This window comes from Lepisosteus oculatus, chromosome 12 (genome assembly GCF_040954835.1).
Source record: "Lepisosteus oculatus isolate fLepOcu1 chromosome 12, fLepOcu1.hap2, whole genome shotgun sequence".
Classification (NCBI taxonomy): Eukaryota; Metazoa; Chordata; class Actinopteri; order Semionotiformes; family Lepisosteidae; genus Lepisosteus; species Lepisosteus oculatus.
Genome location: NC_090707.1, coordinates 33,247,475 through 33,270,193, shown reverse-complemented (window position 1 = coordinate 33,270,193; position 22,719 = coordinate 33,247,475). Strand labels below are relative to the sequence as shown.

General features: G+C 39.1%; 1 protein-coding gene across 2 annotated transcripts in view; it reads right to left on the bottom strand.

Annotated features, from left to right (window-relative positions):
• nbeal1 (neurobeachin-like 1) overlaps window positions 1-22,719 on the bottom strand; it is a 131,412-nt gene that overhangs the window by 82,466 nt on the left and 26,227 nt on the right. For both annotated transcript variants that reach the window (XM_069197202.1, XM_069197203.1), the window contains exons 2-6: window positions 15,288-15,379; window positions 4,998-5,159; window positions 4,520-4,601; window positions 2,937-3,064; window positions 863-945 (exon numbers count right to left, since the gene is read on the bottom strand). In XM_069197202.1, coding sequence (XP_069053303.1) covers window positions 863-945; window positions 2,937-3,064; window positions 4,520-4,601; window positions 4,998-5,159; window positions 15,288-15,379 — 547 coding nt within the window. The remainder of the gene's footprint in view (window positions 1-862; window positions 946-2,936; window positions 3,065-4,519; window positions 4,602-4,997; window positions 5,160-15,287; window positions 15,380-22,719) is intronic.

Below are 22,719 nucleotides of genomic sequence, written 5' to 3'. Positions count from 1 at the left end.
GCAAGAATCATATTCAAAAGGCATTTTAATCTGCATTTTAAGACTATTACTTTTTATAAATCTACACACCAAACAATGTATCTTGATGGTTCCCAAAAAAACAGCGTGAAGGCAGAAATACTGTTTGCCAGTAGCACGGAAGACTATACTGGGTGTTTGCTTTAGTCCAAAGAATCAGCTCTTGAAGAAGGGAGCTGCTAAACTGGAGAGTTTGACAGTATAACTGACATGAATTACAACAAAAAGTGCAGTGAGCAGTAAACCACACTCGTACAGTTTGGATAAACCTTTAATTATGTGTCTCTTGGCAGACAAAACACAATTAAAAGTAATGATTGTGACAGCCATCGTTATAGATCAATCATGAAAGCAGTCAGTTGTGTAAGGGAAGAGCATGAATATGCACTGAAATGAGATAACATTTATCTAATTATGATGAGATTCTGTTGCTAATATTGTTAATATTAATTATAGAATAAGAATAAGAACAACACAGCTGCAATAATAATGTTGAAATGCAATGCTGTCTCATGAAAATGCAATATTTTTTCTCCACGGTGCTGACTGGCCTCCATGACAGACTGCAGAACGAAGGGAAAAAAGTTTCTTATGATTTAATGTCTTCATCAAGCGAAGAATTCAAAATGAAAAGGCCGTTCCAAAGGTTCTGGTTAAATGTTTAGCAAACCATACCAGTTTCATTTTCTAAAACGTCAACCCCTGGTGTAGTGAAGGAAGACGCACTCATTTAGGACTAAAAACATTCCCATAGTCCCACGCTCATCACGTGCAAACATGAATTGGTTTCCAACCTTCCAATTTAGGAATTGTGAGTTAACGGAGTCATAAAAACAGGACTTACGGTAAAAGAAAGGGATAAATTCCACAGTCAGAGGAGCTGCTTTGTACTTCTGCCTGCTCTTCTCCACCGTATTAACCTGCACCCTGCGAGAACATCGGAAGATTTGTTGTGATATGAGGCACAAATGAAACTTTCTGTGTACAAAGTCTTCTTGAGGTGAACAGCCATTCTGTGAGGGGAATGTGCCCCACACATCACAGACCGCATGTAAATTTTCCACATTCCTCTCAATCAGGGCTTGATCAACAACAATTCTATTGAAATGGAGGAACCAGTTTGAACCATCAGAATTTCCCCACACAAATTTCACAGCAAACATTAGGACTGCAACATTTTGGGGATTTAACACTGGAGGCATTTGCATTCTTACAATATTTGACAAATTAAAGTCATTAGCAGCACGATTGGAATAAAGTCATGAGTACTTTGCAAAGGTTTATACAACAGATGGCATCAATAACAGGTCCCATGACTGAACCAAGGACCAATAAACCAATAAGTTGGACTTGTGTTACTAGTAAAGTTATGAAAGCAAAAGATACAGCTGAATAAGAAAAATACACAGAAAAATGGCATTTTAAGAATTGAGAAAGCAAAGGCCTTGTTTAACACAGTGGAATACTTTGAACACATAACAAGGACAGAAGCATATGATGTTGTATATTTGGAGCCCATAACATTTTTATAAAAGGTCCCTCATAAAAGGTTAATTCTCGAAATAAAAGTCACAGGACTCCAATATAATGTCTACACATTCATTTGCAAGTTTAACTAACAGGAAGCATCACATAATCCCAATATAAGCGCCATAACCTCTATACGGGTGAATGTAAACAAGCCACGTATGGCAGGGGTCTGTTTTCAATTATTTGTTCTTTCCGATCTGTACTAACGATTTCAATTCTGGAAACCATCACATCAAGCTAGTTCAGATTGCAGGGAATTCAGGAACTGGGGAAACCATAATCACAACGAGTGGCAATACTTCAATGTTGTCACACATGGAGCAGACAGGTCGTGAATAAGCAGAACCACTCCTGGACTCAAGGCATTGTCATACTGTATACAGACAGGTCAAAGGAACTAAATCTCTTCAGTCTAGAAAAATAGAATTTGAGAGAACATTTGACCCAAGTGTCTAAAACATGAAGGCTTATAGATACAGCCAAGCTGAGGAATTAAATTGTTCAGTCAGTGGAAGGAACTCTTCTGCAAAATGTCTTTTTATGTATTTGATGAAGAAAATAGTTTTTAGATTACATTTAATTTGAAGGTCATTCCAATTATATAAGAAGGGTAGAACTACGGCTTGGCAAAGCTTTCAATAAAATAATGCACGAGTTTGTAGCAGACTTTACTGAATGATTAAATGTGGGTTTTTAAGGACACAGGCTTCCAATGACAAAACCACAGTTCTGATAAACAGCCAGGGCTATGGACACTGGCAGAGAGTGATGTAATTTTACAAGTAACTGCCAACATCCCTAAAAGGCAGCAATAAGTTTGTTTTTTCTTTTCTGCCCCTCTGAAGGAAAACAGTTGCACATTGTTCATGGCTTCTAAGCCATTCGAAAGTTAGGAACTCTGGAAATCTACAACTCAGGATACAAACTGAAGCCTTAACCTTCGGTAGATTCTAACAACGCATTAACCAGAAAGTAGAAACGTTGAAAAATAGTTCCCCTCAATTTGAAAATATGTTCTCTCACTTTCATATATATTTTGTAGATTCAAAATGACTTTTCCCATACAGATACGCATCCATTGGATTTTAAGTTCAAGTTCAACTACTGTATTTCTGTTTCATTTAAGTACAGTATATGAAAAAAAGAACACCAGAAGCCTCAGATTAACTTCAATAAAGTGTGAAAAAAAGTTAAGCTTAAAAACAGAGAATAATACTGCTTGAAAGTAATCAGGAAAAGTCACAAGATATGTTTAACTAATGAACACCCAAGAGAAGAGTGGAGATATATATATTTTCAGAGGCAAGTCTTTGATAACCCTAAAATACCAGAAAGAGCCATAGTGTAAGATCTGCAAAAGATACTTAATATAAAGAGAGTTAACATACCCCGACATTCGGTGCCTCCAGTTATAGTAGGGGTCATAGAGGCTCTCACAAAACGCGAGGGCATGGCGCACAAACTCCTCTGCTGGAGTCTGGTCTGCTAGCTCTTTTTCTTTGGTCTTGCTCTTCAGCTGCAACACAAGGAACATGAAAAGGCAACATTTTCAGACTGGCTTGTGTAAAAAATTGGTCCCGATACGAGAATGTTTGTTTGTGTCTGTGTGTAACCTGCGATGGACTCCTGTCCAGGGTGTATCCCGCCTTGTAACCCACTGCTTTCCAGAACAGGCTCCGGCCCACAGTGACCATGAACTGAATATGAATACTGAAAGTGATGTGATGAAGAATTGGTACTGGTCCCCCTCTCCCGCAGCCAAAAATGCCTGCAGTACCCCTCAGGTGTCCACCATTTTAAACAATGCACAATACACAGAAACATCAGCATCAACTGAAGGAGAAAATCACTATAACATCTTGGTTACAGAAGCTCAAGACGTTACAGGTGTTCACAGCACCCTGACTAGCTCAAATTACCCTGGAGGCATTTATTCATTTGGGGAAACTGCATTCAGTTACTGAAGGTAAACGACCTACAATGTTTGAACTGATGTGAACAACATACACTCTGAAGCAGGGTTTTGCTGAGCAACTCTGAAACCCCGTGCATTTGCCTTGGTAAACCATAATTTAATGTTAGATTTTATGTTTTACGAAACTAGAGGGCATCATTTTTGTCTACTTTTCTCATCTTTGTCCTGCTAAGAACATAAAAATCACAGCTTGTCCAATCTAAGGTTCCCACATACATCCATTTTCTAACTGCTTCTTCCAGTCCTGGGCTGTGGGGAGGGAGGGAGGCTGGAGTCTATCCCAGCAAGCAACAGAGGCAGACGTAAAAACAGACACACTCACGCCAGGGCCAATCTTCCCAGTAAATATTACTTTGGGCTGTGGAAGAACACCAGAGCACCCATGCAAACACAAGGAGAACATACAGAAAAAACTCTACACAGACAGGAACCCAGGTCTGGAACCAAACCCAACACTGAATAGCAGCAAAGCTAACCACTGGATCACTGTGCCGCCCATCAACGAATCACCTAATACTTTTTCCACGAAAAACCAAATTTTGTTCTACACTAACTCGCTTATATTCTGTGGGTTAGGTTTCCCATGGACTTTAAACCACATCAGAACAGTCAATTCAATTTCAATTCCAAAAACAGGATTTAGAAGTTCCAGTTTTCATAACCAGGAAAGCATTTGAACCAGATAAAGCCTGTTTCATGACACAGCTTTTTCTAAGGAGGTAAAAATTCAGCTTTTACGGTTACAAGCGAATGAATGAACATTCGTGTATGTTGCTGAACATACATATACTGGACTAAAATCAGGTACCTGATGGACCTTGCTAGCTTACTGAAAAGGTCAGAGGTTTCTCTCTAAAATGCTGATTTGATTTCTTTGATTTATAAAAAATGAAACAAAGTGTTTTGCAGTCGAGCAAGTTTTAAAAGACATCCTACTGTAGGGAAACGATATCTAAAAACCGCAATATAGAACACTTCATATTGGCCATCACTCACCTGTTGGATATATAATGTTGTCATGGTGATGATGTGGTTGATATATGAACAAGTCCCAATCTCTTCCACATTGGAGAGGTTTCTAATAATGAGAAATATGTTTTCACAACAACTTCGATATGACACAAGGCGAGTGCAGATTCTGTAAGCACCCGCTTCTGCGTAAATACTTCATTCAAGGAATAAACTGAAGAATTCACCACAACCATCAGAGGCAGGTCAATCAATATTTGTGTAGCTTGCTTTCATTAAATTGTTGTCTTAATCACAATGCAACAGTCTCATAATGTACAAATATCCCAATAGATTGGAAAAGAAAAAAATTGAACTGTGGAATTCTATTAAATTCAAGAATATAGATCTGGCACTACTGAATATCGCTATATAAATCTATACAAATAAATTAAAGAGCATATCAAGACAGTCGCATTATTTAAAACGGTTCAAAGGGTACCTGTTGAAAAGCCTCCATTTTTACCTGCAAATGACAATGAGGAACTTGACCAACAGGAGAGCCAGTGTCTGCTGCTCCTCTTCCAGTCCATCGGACACTTTCTGGACACACTGGAGCAGCTGGTGGCGCATGACCTGCAGAATGTTGTCTGGAAGCAGGGACATCACCGGAGGGATCTCTTCCAGCCTTGGAACACAAGACACGCCGAGCACATTGGACACATTTTCAGAAACGAATCGCCAAGAATGAACCCCCACAACTTGAAACAGGGAGATGGTTACTCATCACTACTGAGGTACAGTCAGGAACTGTCATACCTACATAAGCCGTTATGACGATTACTGATCATAACTACTTACCTACTTTTTTAATTATGAGTATTGAAATAGAAAAGTAAACAAAACTAGTGATACAGCTTGAGATTCATCTACTTGTACCATTAAAAAAAACAACTATTGTGATACTCTATTTAAATGTAGTAAAATACTGTAAAATACATACATGTCTTTCATAATTCAGGTAATCTTTGGATACATTGACTCTAAGATTAAAGATTAAATATGAATACTATGCAGCATTCAATGCCAGCTTGAGAGGTAAATCACAGGCACCATTACAAAGTGCACACATTGCAGTCAACACTTGGCAAGATATTCAGAGCAATAGGCAGGTTTGTATTTTCTGATTAAGGCGTATTTAAATGACTACCTGTCAAACCAATGTAGTAAGAATGAGTCCTGCTCACACCCTCCTGCATGTTTTTGCCCACATTTGCATTTAACAATTCAGTTCTGAAGTCTCATTTGCATGTAATTTAGTGTATTGTGTTGGAACACTTATTATGTCTATTAAGTACCTAGGTATTGTCAGAACATAATGTTATGTCACAGATGAGAGGATGCAGTTGGCCCACCTGTCTTTCGCATCACTTTGTTAAAGCTCTGTACAGAAGAATTGCCAAACAACTGTCACTGTGCGTACAGCCAACTAGAAATTAAGAATCAAAGCTGATCAAAGTAAAAATCAGTTTTATTAAGGAACCCTTAATGAAAGCACAATACAAAAGAGGGAAATACACACGAAGTAGTAAATACTTTGTAAAGACTAAATAGTAAATGAAACCTTGAATTTTCATAATATTCTTGATATTCAAGACATATTATCATTAATAATAATAATAATAATAATAATTGCTTACACTTATATAGTGCTTTTCTGGACACTCCACTCAAAGCGCTTTACAGGTAATGGGGACTCCCCTCCACCACCACCAATGTGCAGCATCTACCTGGATGATGCGACGGCAGCCATTGTGCGCCAGTACACTCACCACACACCAGCTATCAGTGGGGAGGAGAGCAGAGTGATGAAGCCAATTCATAGATGGGGATTATTAGGAGACCATGGTTGGTAAGGGCCAATTTGGCCAAGACGTCGGGGTTACACCCCTACTCTTTACGAGAAACACCCTGCGATTTTTAATGACCACAGAGAGTCAGGACCTCGGTTTTATGTCTCATCTGAAGGACGGCGCTTGTTTACAGTGTAGTGTCCCCGTCACCATACTGGGGCATTAGGACCCACATGGAGCGCAGGGTGAGCGCCCCCTGCTGGCCTCACTAACACCTCTTCCAACAGCAACCTTAGTTTTTTTCCCAGGAGGTCTCTCATCCAGGTACTGACCAGGCTCACACCTGCTGATCTCCAGTGGGTTGCCAGATGTGAGTTGCAGAGTGATATGGCTGCTGGCATACATATATTGTTTACTCCTGCTTGGGCAGTGCATGAACAAAGTATTGCAAAAGAAAAAGAAAACTTTTCGCCTGGGTAAGCCAACCTGGGGAATAATAGCAGCTACCAAATAACACGAGCATGCTAGTTTTTCGGAGAAGTCAGTAGGCTTTTTTCTCCCAAGTCTTTTTTAAACATCTGGGTGAGAACTGCTGTTGAGCTCTACACTTAGTATTATTGCCTCTGAGGCAATAAAAGGCAATAAAAGAACGATCTGAAATTTCGGACGAGTTTTAGACACATCGACACCGGCACATTCAAATTGTATACATTTTCAAACTGCTGGGCAGACAAGCAAAGTGTCACAGGTTTTCACATATTCTTTCATAATCACAGACTATTTCTCATAGCCCATCTGCTGGTACAGATTAAAATGACGTAAACTGAGGAATCAAACAGCCACGCCACCATTTTCACTCCATTGAACGTTAGGCAGCACCTAAAAAAGTTATATGCAAAAATAGAGCATCGCATGTGAGGGGTAGAGACTATAACGACAGCAAAGAAGTGAACAAAACACAAGCTTTCTCACCAATAAAGTTACCTGACAAGACACTCTTCTCCGAGTCTAATGTCTTCTAAGACATGCAGGAAGCTGAAGATGTTGCTCAGATATCGAATCTGTGAGGCACTTGCTCAAACCAGTGCAAGAAACAGAAGTGGACATGTGCATTGTCGAATTGGTAAAAACTAAATGAAAAGGAAATAACTTTCTTCAGTTTGCCAAATACCAAACTGACACGTTATTATGTTCCTGTGAGACTGGAAAAGAATGCGTGTGCACTTCTCCAAAAACCTCAACTGTAGCATCAGGGTGGTGACAATTCAAAACACTCCTGTATCTACTGCTTTTGAGAGCACCGCTGCTACTGAGCCTGCCTTCAAAGTCAAGATCCACAACAAAGATTGTAGACATTTGTGGCTGTTATCAAAACAATTAATTGGCTGAAATGCAGAGTCCCTTGATTTTGATCCCTCTTTGCATTTTTAGGGTTCCATCTGGGGTCTCAGACTCAAGACGTTTAACTGAACAACCGTTTTGTACAAAAATATTTCTTTTTAACCAATCAATTGAAGTTGCTAGGGGGCGAAAAACAGAATAAAACCCAAAGGTAAACGCCAGCACATGCAGACAGCAGCTCGCCTACTAAGGAAGATGATGTAAAGTAACACTTTTATAACAAAAGAAACAACAATGAATGTGTTCAATAAGCAGTGCTTTCTGTAATGTTTTTTTGCTGAGCGTCTTCCTAGCAAGAAACACTGCTAGGTCACACAGTTAAACCTAAATCAAGGAGCTCCTTCCCTGGGCACGTATGTGAGAGGAGAGAGGTGAAAGGATCACTGACAAAACAATAACTTTCATTTTCAGCACTTTTTATTTAGCCTGTCACTAATGTAATTAACATTTAAGAAAATATTAGTATGGCTACACCTATGAGACAGCTCCTGAGAAACTAGACTAATTCCCTTTTTAAAACGGTATTGTAAGTAAATCCTCTGTGTGCTAAGATATAGTCTAATCTGATTGGGCATTTTCACTCATGTGGACAAAGCAGTAAAAGTGCTGTAATTAATCTTCAGGGTGTCGAATTGAAAAATGATGCGCTGCCTGGAATCAGGATTACCAGTTCCTATAATCCAAGAGAAGCCAGATGAATAGGTATTTCAAGCATCTGCATAATCTGTCAACTAATCCACACACAGAGGGTTTTCTGGTAAATATTACTTAAAAGATAATTCCCTGCCTAATACTTCTGTGGTTTCTAACATCCGCCCAGCAATTTCTAAGCTTTAAGCCTAAATTTCTCACTTGTCGCACACATGATCTACAAATCTTCAAAGACTGTGTCTTCTCACATCTCACTTTCTTTATGCATGGAAATCTTTCAGCCTTTCCCGATGTGTTAACTTTCCTTAAAGGCCAGTTCATGTATATTTTTTATGCTTTACAGTCTGTGAAAAAGAACGCATCACATTAAATAAAGATCAATCCAAAGTCCCAGAAGGAACTGCACTTAGAAGTATAATTAGGTATAGTAATATGAAAACTTTTCCTGATGTGACTGATATAATTCTTATTTCAGCTCCGATAATCCACTTCTGTGTATTGGGAAGATACGATCTTTTATTCCATTTATATTTATGTATGTTGTCTAAAATGGAACTACAAAAGGATCATACACTAAGGATATGAAAAAGACATGGTACAAAGTGATCAGCCATTCAGGACTCCTTAATAACAAATATCCACGTATTTTTCCTTAAAGGTCTTAACTGTACCAACGGTAAATGATATGGATATACTGAATAAATTATTCAAAAGGGCAAAACAGCTGTCAGTAGTACAGTACCTCATTTAACCCCTCCTAAATCTTCTTTTCTGGTGTCTTTCTATTATTTTAAAAGAGTTATCAATGACATAATAACCAGATTCAGGTATATTTATTACCATAATTCTGTATCTTGGAAAACTTCAAATGGATTCGCCCTCAAAGGAAATCTGCCAAATGTAAGTTTATTCAGTTACTTTGGCCTGTACTCACAACACCCATCTTTTATGTCAGCGTTTAGTGTGAGTTTAGGTTTCCAGCTAATTTGTAGAGTATGAATCCAGTATTCAGGCCTGATGAGAGAGTATAATAATTGTGTTATAATAATAATGCTTTTCGAACCTATTAAATTTGAATTATAAACTCACTATGAACCATCCTTTTTGTCTGCCCACCCAATTGCTTTCTCATGATCACAAAATCACTATGCCACTCAATGCATTCTCAGTAAACAACTGCCAACCTATTCCATAGAAACAGTCCAAGTTCTTATTTCCCTGCATACAAGGCTATACATTCACACATACTGTATAAAATCATAAACCATATCACACACATAATCCATTGACCTAGTTTTGAAATAACTAGCTAGGTGCATCCCAGTGTTTCAATAAAAAAACACAACATCTGAAATGGAATTATCAGAAACAGTGCATTTTTCTGACACAGTGACAGCAATACATCATTAGATTCACCTTCCGCTTTCAAACACAGCCTGCATAGTTCATACCCTGCTTCTGCTTGGCACACGTCGTACTTGGGATTAGAGAGGCACAGCTTAGATGAGATGTGCAGATTTAACACAGATGCTTTTAAAGGGATGTAAGAGAAAATACAGCAGCACCATTACATAAAGCATTATCCAGCTTACAGCTCTGCTCTGATGTGCATATTGCACTTTGCATATTTTGATGCATAGTCAATCAGTCTGCTATCTCTGAAAGCACGATTTCAAGCTAGAATTGCTCTAGAAGGGGTTCTTGTCTCTTGTCCCTTGCGCAGCATGGTCAGGTGATTTCAGGAGACTGCAATACTGGACGAGCACCACTTAGGGTAACTGGGGTGTGAGCATTGTTTCTGGGGCTGTGAGCACCCTCAGTCTGGGGAGAAACCTTTCCTTTATGTTCCACAATGGCTATGTGAAACAGTTTGGCTGTGAATACAACAGGCTGTATACACTGCCTATCAAAGCTGAATATTGTATATGTTCAGAAGACTATAAAAGATGAGCAAGCTTCATAGTGACGACTCAAAATATTTCAAAATGAATGGTCATGCACAGGCTAAATCCAATCAAAACATGAACGCCGCAATTTCTTTTATGCGAATAAATTGTGACGTGCTGTAGAATGAACATACTATAGAGACGAAAGAAAGATAGCAATGAAAGAAGGCAATTCAGCCAATCTTGCACTGGGAGTTGACGGATTGGTTGTAAGCTTCTGTTTTCCATCTTCATGTTAATTCCACTTGTATACCCAATCCTTGCACGGCTGTAAATCCGTAGTGCCGAGATGAACTGGTCAGTGCTTTTCAGGATTTTGAAGACCTAAATCAAGTCCCCACACAACTTCTATTCCAGGCTAAAGAGACTCAAAGATACTTCCCTTAATCCGCGTATGACATCCTAATCCGCACAGAAATGAGTCTGGCTGCTTTCCTTAGTACTGCCTCTAGAGTGGCAATATCTTCCCTGTAAAGTAGTGACCAAATCAATACAATATTCCAAGTGATGTCTAAATGTAGTGCTTCAATAAAAAAAAATCTTCCTTTAAAATAAATTCTATGCTCTTTATAACACTTCCAAGGTATGTGAACTGTAGGGATTACTGCAAAGTGATGAGTCAACAAAGTCCTACAGGTTGCTCTTACAATCCTTTTTCTAGATCAATATTACCCATATGAAATGCATGTTCTTGCTTGCTGCATGCAATACCTTATACTGTACATTCAATTTAATTTACTGAGTGTCTGCACAGACCTTGATTTCATCTCCACAAAATCCATCTATCTTTTGACTCATCTGCAGATGTGATAAGCTATATACTTTATACCTGAAATCTTGATCTCTGCAGATTCTGAGAAGCAATGGACCTAAAACTGAATTAGGAGGTATCCAGTGAATGGCCATTCAACCTGACTGAGTTGCTAGTACTTATTCAAGGATTCACAAATTGATTCAAGCACTGAATCCCAGACTTTCCTGAAGAAAACCATGGTTTCAGTGTTTCAGTTTTCAGCTTTGAAAATGGCTCATTCATGACTCGTACAGTCCCCTGTGTAAAACAAAAGTTCCTTCTTGTCTCAGATTTAACATAAGCTGTGATAAGTACATAAGAAAGGTTACAAATGACTCATCTTGCCCATTTGGTACTAAGTATTTAATTGATCCAAGGATCTCACCCAGCCATGTCTTGAAAGAAGTTAAGTATCAGTTTAAAAATTATTTTTGGATGGCTTGTTCCACACACCCACAACCTTTTGTGTACAGAAGTGCTTCCTGGTCCTAGTTTTAAATACACTTCTATATAGTTTCTACTTATGCCTTGTGGTTTATGTTTTGCTGTTCATTCTGAAGAAATCTGCTGAATTGTCAAGGCCTTTGAGGATTTTGAATAATCTTGTAATCTCTGCTCAAAACTAAAAAGGCTCAGTTCCTTCAGCCTGTCAGTATAGTTGCTCTTCTCTACACAAATTCTAGAGCAGCAATATCTTCTCTATAAAGCATATCCTTGTGTGGGTATCCTTGAAAGGAGACAAATACATTTAAATTTGTTAACAGTGTAGGAGTTGCTTTATAAATAAATCTAAATTACGAATTTTTATTTTCCCTGTAATTAAGCCTTCATTCCTTTTGGGGATTTTATTTTTTGAGTCTGATAGGCTCACACATATAGTTTACAAGTTGATTGCATTTTGGAAGGGTCTAAATTTTGAAAGAACCGTCAGGGCGATTATCTGCTTATTCAAGAAAAACAGCACCATTCTTTTTTCCCAGAGTGAACTGGTAGATCTAATTTTAACATCAGGCCCATAAATTTGAATTTCTCAAAATCGTTCACTGGAGTTTGGCAGGATGCCTGAACAAATAGGATCTAGTTCCAAACTGTAGTGATCCCCACGTTTAGAAACTAAGTTTGGTAGAATGAGAACCGTCAACACAAGATGAGTTTAAACGGCTGCAATACTTTTTGACTGCAATAAGCGATTCCCAGTACAGACCTAGAGATAACCAAAATGGGGGGCACTGGGACCCCCGTTTCATTCCAGCTGCCTGCTGCACTATTCTTTACGTGAGAGAGTTTTGTCTTTCTGGCTGAACAGATCTCTCCCTTGTTTCACTGAAGACTAAATGAACGAACCTCTGAATCTCCATATAGAAAACAAAGCAGCTCGATTTTAAATTAATGATTTAAACACATCTAAATTTGTACGCTTCTAAAATCATTTAATTATTAGTGTTATATTTTGCAATGTGTCTTGTTCTTCCACTTTATTCAAATTGATATATTTTAATAATCACTTTCAACTAAATTTAAACTGAACTTCCAGCTGTCCATTGATGGATGTCAGAGCAACAGAAGTATTTACCCATTTTAATCAGGTGCCAAAACTGCCCAAGAGAGCAACTTCAAAAAATTTATTTTTAAAAAATTTGTCACCTTAAAGTTTGTTATGAGTTATGAGGTAATAATATTGAATTTTTCAGCAAAAACAGTGTTAAAATAATTTGACATTGATACTTCGATAAAGTATTGTGCCAGGGAAACACAATTTAATTATTTCATTGGAAAACAACATAAATGTAATTTGCAAAATCTGTTTTCATTTGAATAAAACCGTGGACTTTTGTAATTATCAAGAGTCATGAAAGGGAAAATATGTGGCCTCAAATGTAATCTCTTTTCTTTCAAAAGCTTTTTTGCTATGCTCAAAAACGTTTTCTGCGTGGCCTTGAAAAATCTATTTACCAAAAATGAAAGTATCCGTCAGACAACTATGTTTTGGAGGCAGCTTCCGTGAACTTACTACTGCACCAGACGCTTACAACAAAAGGTGGATGCTGAATTCCAATACCCAGTGTAGTTGTTATGTTTGGCCCTGTAGTTGAGTGCCAGGGTGAGCTAGAATTTACATTCAGTGCCAGTTATCATGGTAATTAATTTACAGGAGACTCGAAAAACCTGAGGCGGGCCTTGTGGACAATTGCCTCCAGGTGGCACAAGACTCCTGTCAAATTAATTACTGCGGTAATCAGCCCTGAATCACAGGTGACCAGCTACTTCATGACAGCAATACTTCAAAATAATTAAATAGAGAAGGTATGTATTGTTAATGTATGTATTGTAAATATAAACAGTGTGCATTTCATGACTTTTAGCTTACCGGCTGCTATGTCTTCCACGTGGAGAAAAACAGTTATGCAAAGCATGAATCTTCACTGCTCCGTTACAAGTCACACGATGCATAGACATTTCCAAGAAAACACCAGCATCTAATGAGCTGTCATAGTCTCAATGAAACAAATAAAGCTGTCTTTGTAAAACTATCTTTGTTTCACTTTGTCAGAAAATAAGGCTCAGAGTTTTCTGCTTCAGAATTGAATTTGTTCTAGCTTCCTACCATCAGTGCTCTTTAGACCCCTTTTTCATAACACTAGATAACAGATTAGTCAGTTAACGTCAAATAGCCTTCTTTCTAATCATTTACTTGCTTTAAGGGGAACGCATAGCGATTTTTATATTTCGGGGTTAGAAAAAATTAAGTATTGATGAGTGCACTTTAAACCAAAATAAAAGTAAAATGCATACCGTAACTTCTAAAACCTCCAATTTACATTAAAAATAGACAATATTCTCAGATATGCGCAGCGCCATATCATGCAATTCAGAACGAGGCAACAAAACTTCCGGTGATGCGTTGCGGCCTTATTACATTCTAAAGAAGCAGGCCTGTGAATACATCTCTTTTAATCCAATAGAAATATTGATTTTGTGATGGTTTTGCTGACAAATACGACTTACTTGTTAACTCGTGCAGATCACGATGGAACATTTCTGCAGTGAAATGTCTGCTGCACAACCTGTACTTATTCGCTCGTACACCAAATTACATTTAGTCATTACAGAGACTAGTGAGCAGGAAGGGCTGCATCACATCTCAATTTAGGGAACTCTCACTCTCGCCTGTTGCAAGGCCCGGAGTTTACCACAACATGGCAACTGACAGTACTTTCACTGAGTTTACGATTTTGTGCTTAATTTGAAATTCGCAAATATTTTGTTACAGAGATTTGATAACTGGTCTGAGAAATGGGGACTGCAGTTCCACTTTAATTTGTTTGATCACCAGGAATTAGACCCGGCATAATCAAAGACCCCAGTTAGCCTGTGAGCGATATGCCACCACTGTCACTGAAATGGTGAAATTCAATGGCAAACAGTACACATGCACCAAAAGGTCAATGACTACCAAGACCACCTGCATTTTCCTTCCATGGCGAAGTTAGCGACAAAGCAGACAAAAAAAACTTCATCAATGACTCAATCCTTACATTTTCTCACTAATTAAATATTAAAGATAAAATCGTGTGGACCAGTATGGTCCCAGTAGGAAAGCTTCTATGCTATAATGGTCGGTATCCACTGCACCAGGAATCTCCTGTCTGATACTTGAGACTCCCAATAAAGCACGTTTCCCAGATCATCATTAAACCACCATTTTCTAAAGGCTTTAAGCAATTATTGATTGGGATCATTTAGGCATCTTATTTATAAATCATTAAATCAATAAGTTAAGTTCAAGTACACTAAGTACTGCAGAAGTGTGACTACCCTTTGGTCCTTAGAGTTCTCTTTTAACAAATCTTGCTTATTTCATCAACTACCTACAGAAGTTCCCAATTTTTAATATCAATAGAGAGCAGAAACATGTAAAAACTGCAGAACAATTAAAAGAGGCAAGAAAATGTGCAGACCATCTTGGTGCTTCACTTTTCCTATTAAACAAGGAATTTGCTACTCCATACCTAGAGAGACAGATTTCTACAGGTTTTGCAGTTCTATTTCAATTTATTTCAATTGACTAAAAGCAGAAGGACTTTGTAGCCCTTGAGGGACAGAGGTGCTCCTTCCTCTATAAATAATAGCATTTCAGTTTCAACCACGCGGTTTTAAGGAGCTGAAGATACCTTGTTGGTGGTTTTTCAAAATCCGCATCCAAGCATTTTTCATAGGAGCTCACAAATATCTCCAGCCATAGCTTCAGGTAATCAGGATCCTTCTGTAAAGAGAAAAAATACATCTCATTCACACAACAGTACAACGATTAATAAAAACATATCCTAAGATTTTTATTTTTTGTGAAATTATGACCTAGAAACTAAAAACAAATCAGACCTTCAACTTGTTAATCAAAAACGTCAAAAAAGTCTTTATACTGAAAACAGCACAAGTGGTTCATTACGTACTGTTATTCTGATGTACAGTTCTTTGTCCCTACAGCTAAAAGGTCTCATTAAGACTCTGACAGCGCAACAATGTTTGTCTTAACTGCTAAGAAAATGGGTACTCATGATGGATACATAATGCACTAATAATGCATTAATAACTTGGAAACTGGTTAGCATTTTATAATTTAATAGAATTATTTTTTAAGTAAACACAGCGAAAAAGAATTAGCCACAAAAGTTTTTAGCCTGCACTTTTACAGTTGCCAACTGTGCTTTTTCCAACCTAGACTGTGAACGTTTAAACGATGTGTTCAGTCCTGACAAGAAGAAGTACAATTGTTTGTGTGTTATTAGTTTAAGCAGATTGTGTTTGTCTATTATTGTGACTTAGTTGAAGATCAGGCCACATTTTTATGAGTAATTAATGCAGAAATCCAGGTAATTCCAAAGGGTTCACAAACTTTCTTGCAACTGTATTTGAAAATTCTTATTGCACTTTTCTTTAAAATGATTAGGAGACTTAATATGTAACATCAAAATATGCCTAATTTTTTTTTTCTAAGTAGATGCAGAGCCTTTAAATTCAAAACACATAACATCCATCCAATCTCTCAACTCTTGCAGGAAGGCCTACCCAGCAAGCAACTGGCAGCAAGCATCGGGGCCAATTTTCCCAGAAGCCAATTAACCTGACCGAATGTCTTTGGAAGGTGGGAGGAAACCAGAGCACCCTGAGGAACCCCAAGTGAACAGGGGAGAACATGCAAACTCCACACAGACAGCACCCCAGGAATTGAACCCCAGCTCCCAGTGCTGTAAGGCAGTGAAGCTAATCACTGTGTGACCATGCCGCCCAACCACATAGCATAAAAAAAACTATTTTTAACACCTATAAAACAGCCCAGGAATAACCAAGGATGGTACATAATTGTCTGTTCCAACACTGCTGAACAAAGATAAAATGTCAGAAGTAATGTTCACTGCCAAAGCTGCTGAAGGAGACGCCACAGAGTAATGGAGATGTACCAGAGAGATCCCTTCTGCATCAAACTTAGCAGGCAATTTTAAAAGATTCAAACAAGATAAGACAGGTGTAACAGGACTGTGCCTGTCTCCAGCCCCATCTGCATACAGCTGCAGCAGATCTCCTCATCAGATTCTTACTTTTCATATCAACAGAGTATATGGTACGTCTCACTTCCTAATGACTGCATGATGCCATAAATACCTCACATTCGGGAGCTGTTGAAGTGGAACATGAGTATTAACTGCACTGTTACCCCTTTATTGCCTGGTCCTGTCTGTTCTCAGAAGCTAAGCAAGGTTGGGCCTGAATAGTACAGGGATGAGAAGCCTCTCACAGTTGCTTCTGCAAGGGGTGTCAGTGGACAAGCAGGAAAACCTATTTCTTGTGGGGCCATGTTCTCCACATCAATGCCCCACTGTCATGACATGGATCACGGACCACTGTGCTCTAGGAGGTGTCCTTCGGACAAGACGCTGAAACGAACTCCTGATGACTGTCTATCCATCTTCTTAACTCTATCTGCCACGGCAGAGCAGTGGCTCTGTGGCTAAGGATCTGCGCCTGTGGCTGGAAGCTTGCTGGTTTTTATCCTTCGACCAGCAGAGGAATCCTACTCCGTTGGACCCCTGAGCAAGGCCCTTAACCCCAGCTGCTCCAGGGGCGCCGTATAAAAGGCTGACCCTGCGCTCTGACCCCAGGCTTCTCTCTCCCTGTCTGTGTGCCTTTGTGTCTCATGGAGAGCAAGCTGGGGTATGCGAAAAGACAAATTCCAAATGCAAGAAATTGTATAGGGCTAATAAAGTGATCTTATCTTATCCGATTCAGACATGGAGTCGTGGTGGAGTCTGAGCAGCTTTGTCAGGACAGGATGGGATGGGATGGGATTTTGAAAGACCCCATTACCCTTTTCAAAAGAATAAGGGTGTTAAACCCAATTTCCTGACTACAGATAACTCTGGGCCTGTAGCATCTAGCCTACCTCCCCTTTAGCTCAGTTGGTAGAGCAAATACTCACTTCTCTGCCGAATCTGTTATGTGGTGGGGCTGCTGGTACATAACGGTGAACACTGTAGGGTCCTGTACTACAGTGGAGGACAGACTGTTAAGCACTTATGGATAATAAATTCAAAGAATCAGGTCCCCAGCTTTTCCCAGTTATTAACTGTTATTAACCTTTTACATTAAAATACTATGTATGACATGAACAATCCTGTCACACCCTTATTAAAAGCCATATCTTAATTGCCATTTCAGTGACAGATCAACGTCAGGTTTTCTTCATAGATGAGCATGTCTAGTTTCATACTTGATTAAGTTACCACAGACATGCAGTAATAATGAGGGTTGGATGCAGGCCTTGGATCATGTACCACAAATTTAATTGCTCTGCTCCTCAAACCCGAGTGGACGGACACAATGAAGAGACAGACGGGTCAGGTCCAAAGAAAAAACTCATTTTTTGTAATGTAATCTAATCCTTGCTCTGTGCAGATATCAGGATGAGAAATTGAACTAAAACCATTAGACTTTGTTTGGAAAATTAGTGAAAAATACGCATGAAATCCAGAATGAAAGTCGAAAAATGGACACACTAAGGGGCAGCACCATAGCTGGGTTCAATTGCAGAGCTGGTGTGTTATCTGTGTGGAGTTTGTATGTTGTCTCTATGTTCATGTGCGTTTCCTCTAAGTGCTCCAGTTTCCTCCCATAATTCAAATAGGAGGAAACTGGAGCACTATATGGGTACTGACTTCTGGGAAAATTGGCCCTGGCGTGAGTATGTTCAAGTCTGTGTTTGTGTCATGTGATGGACTGGCGTCCTGTCCTGTGTGTACCCTGCTTTGTGCCCGCTGCTTGCCGGGATAGGCAACCTTGTGTGGAACAAACTGGTTGGAAGATGGATGGTTGGATGTACAGTAGTACAGTAGTACAGTAGTAGACAACAGGTTTAGATCTAGGCTGCCCTGTGTTACAGTTCCAAACATTGGTTTCAGAACCGATCTTTAACTTTTGGAAGTCTAGTCTTCAAAATATATACAGTCAATCCGTTTCAGTGCATGTCTTTCTAATCACTGTCTAAGTCCCATTTATATTTTCGTGACCATCGGGGTTGGACCTTTTCCATATGGGTTTCAAAACCAAGCTGGGCAAACACAGAAGGTATGAACGAAAGACTGCAGCCATTCAAGAGCTTGCCCACAATGCCCCATTGATACACGATTAGGGTCAACTAGAAAGGCAAACACCAAGGTTTAAAATGGAATTATTAGAAATGACAGGGGGCCACTATCAACCAAATGCAGACAGAATAGGGTGGGTAGGAAAAATTGTGTTAACAGTGAATAACCTGCTGTCCTTGTATACAATTCAGCCTGCATTGCTCTCTGCTCACCCTGTTTAACTGGTTTCAAAAACTCAGCGCAACACAGAAAGAAACTAACAGATAAGGAATGTACTAAAGGAAACTCGAAAAGCCCCCACCAACTGTGCGGAATTTCAAGTATGACATATTCAACTGCAAAACAAGTTATCCTTTAAGCCAGGTTAATAATACAAAGTGTCAGAAAGGCAAAAAATCATTGTGGCAATCTAGATATGCTATTTAACCCATTACCTCCTATATCATGCATATTGGTTATTTTTCATGGGAGCTGATGCAAAATACCTTATAGGTTTGTAGTATTTAGCAATCTTTGAAATCAAATAAAAGCACATATGTATTAGATGGGTTGTTGTTGCTGTGTGTAAATACACCTTTGTTTATACACAGAGATCCTTCCCTGCATACTATACAAACAGACACACCTGACAACAGGAAACCAGATAGTCCCACAAATGTTGATGAGTATAATAAACTGCCAAGAACTCTCAGAAAGGTAAAAGCCAGGCAACAATACCATTTGGAAAGTGGAGGTGAAGTACACTACAAAAGCTCTGCAAATTAGATGAAGCAGCTGTACTATCTTCTTTCACCTGCATTAAACATTTAATATCCGGCTCTGCGCAACATATGTTGCTCAGCGGAATTTCAGTAACCGCGGCGCTACGCAATTGAATCGAATTCCCTTATCATGGAAAAACTAGGCAGACAAGCTTTGTTGGGTATACACACCTGGCCGAGCAGAAACAGGCTCAGCAACATTTGTGGGGTTTTTTTGGCATTAGGTCGCCAAGTTCTTATTAGCCAATGCAATGTTGCATCTTACAGAGACAATATCAAATGAACGCATCAACCGACAGCTTTCATGCAGGGGAACAAAATTGTTTAAGCCAATAACCTTTACGAAATGAGCAAGAGAGGGATTAAAGTAAAACTATTATAAAGTACTAAATCCAAGTGATATTTTTGGACTAGGTAGGCCGCAATATGTTCTGTACAAGGTGCCCACCCTTTCTCCTCCTCTGCGGTTTAGCGTATTCAGAGTGCCCGGCCAAACCTGAGCTAAGAGGATTCTTAAAGCCTCTCAGACCATCTCTGAGGCACAAACTTCGATTCACCCAAACGTGAAACTCAAGAATTTCCCAATCCATCACCCTGATTTGACGTGCCGATTTACATTGATTCTATGGAATATTTTCATTACAGAAAACTGTTCAGTTCTACATTTATTTTGTGACATGTTCTTTTGTTATTTGGCACGCTTCTGTTGATTTGGATGGAGTATTAAGAATACCCCTGGTATATACATTACATGGTATAGGAAGGCTTTCCTCCCCAGTATACACGTTCTCCTTTATCTGTTCAGGAACGTATCCCCTCCGAATCAGGGGATCGCAGTGCACAGTCACTGAACAAATGAACAATGGTTGAATTCATTGCTATTTCCACTCGCCTCAGCTATGAGATTAGAAATATAATTTTGTTTGACTGGGTGTTTCAAAAATGCCATGCCTTTTACACGCTGCTATTTTGAAACCGCTGGTCACGCAAACCATAATAAAACTGAAGAAACTTAAAAACAACCAAGCATTTTTATTAATGTCTTCTTCTGAAGACAGAAGTGAAAATTTCACGGTGTTAACATCAGCCTAACGTGCGAGTCTTATCTTGTTGTTCCCCCCCTTAAACCTAAGGATATTTAAAAACAGCCCGACTGGGTGCTTACTTCTTTTACGTCATTGTGTTTCATGAATTAGTTCTACGACCCGTTCACTGAAGTGCCTGGCTTTGTGGCTTGGCTGAATAGCTCCTTTCATTACTCTGCATTTTTACTCTAACTCTAATGGGTTTTGTCACCGAAGGAGACACACCTACAGTACAGTGACCGCGGTGTTCTCATGCCACAACAATGTTTGTTTTCCGCGTCTGGTGTGGTTCAGGGCCGACTGGAAAAAAAAAATGATGCCTTTCTAAAAGGACACATTGTCACACAACTGAACCAAATCACAAATCCCATTAAAGATCAGAGGCATCTGGAGAAGGGCCAAAACAGTGCATGATGTCATCTCAATACTGCCAGCTCACTCAGCCCACAAGAAAGGCAGCACTGCTATCACATCCTGTGTTTGTCTGATTTAACTCCACGTCAACACAAGGAGCTTAAATATGAATTTAAGTATCAGTAATAAAACTTAAAGAGTATAGAAAACTGAATGGCTTCCTAAATTTTGAAGAGTAGACTCTGAATTCATCACTGTCAATCGGTCATGTCTTTCTGAAAAGTACGCCGACTCTGCCTGGTACTAAAAAAAAACTGAAAAGGCTTATTTTATGCCCCAGAAATGACCAGCACTTCTGTTTTCTCTGTTCTTGCTCCAAGCAGGTTTTGACTTTGCCCTGTACAACCTTGTGATTTACTTAAAAGCAAATTCACAATATATCTGAGGAAACATGAGATTTACTCAACATCACGGTGGAGTTATGAAATAAAGTAAACAAATCGAATCTGCCCAACCTCTGGCTCACCATGCATCATGTTGAACAGCGCACAACAGTACTGTTTAAAGGTCAAAGTTTAAGAGATAAGATACGACACTGTTACTGTACGTCTGTTGTATATCCTGCTTTTATATCCAGTACTGTGAAGCAGTAGTTACATTTTCAGCTACAAAAATGGCAAGTGGAAAATTAATCTCATGGGCTTCCCAGTTTCTGTGTTTTGGCCCACAGAGAATAGAATATGTTCCAAAAGATTTTGAAAATTGAGCAGTCACATGGACAAAGGCACCAATGGAACGAACACAAAACACAAATTAGTGCTGTTAGCTCAATAATTTGAAGAAGACAATGAGAGAACTGAAATCACTAATGTTCGGTTGCTATTTCTCCTGAAATAGGAGGATACAGAATATGCCGGTGATATTTACTGTAATGGTTACATTATTTACTCAGAATAAATTAAACAGACTAGTTTACTTAAGTGCACAGGAAATAAAAATTCTACAATACTTCAACAGGGCTTCAGCCAATTCCCTGGAGAGTAGCAATACAATTAACAATCCTTTCCAAGAAAAGATTACACTTTTTCACAATCTGTTGTGAGCTTGTTTTGACTAGTTTAAAGTTTCCATAACAAAAAAAATGGTATACAACAGCAGCCATGAGCATTATTAACACAAATAAAGTTGGACGAACAAGATGGACCAACGGTTTGAGTTAGCTTTTCCAAAGACGAGGCTAACAACGAAGGTGAAAGTGGGTATATCTCTGATAAGCCCCCATAGAAACAGGAAACCAGGGAAAACACTTGTTGCCTGCTAACTCCACAGCTGAATAAAAGTCACAATCCTGACCCCAAACCCTCTCAAGGTGATCACACATCTCCTCAGTGTCCAATAGAAGAAATATTATCAGAAAATATGTGTCCTTTAACAGAGTCTGTCTGACCATGGTGTACCAATTTTGTCATATACTCCTCCAAGCAGCGTGTTACTACCTTAGCATTCAGATTCGCATCAGAGCTTTCAAAGAGGCAAGACAGTAGCTCACACAAAGTTTGAGATTTCTTTTTCAATAAGGCAGACATAATTGTATTATGTACAACCTTCTTCAGAGATCTGATCCCCTCCAAGTAGAATTTTGTGTCATTTCAAGCAGAAGGGGTCTTAACTGGGCACAAGTGAGATTAAATTCAGGAGGGATACCATCAGTGCCAGGAGACTAAGTTTGTCATGCGCTTAACCCCCGGCTCTAGCTCAGACAGA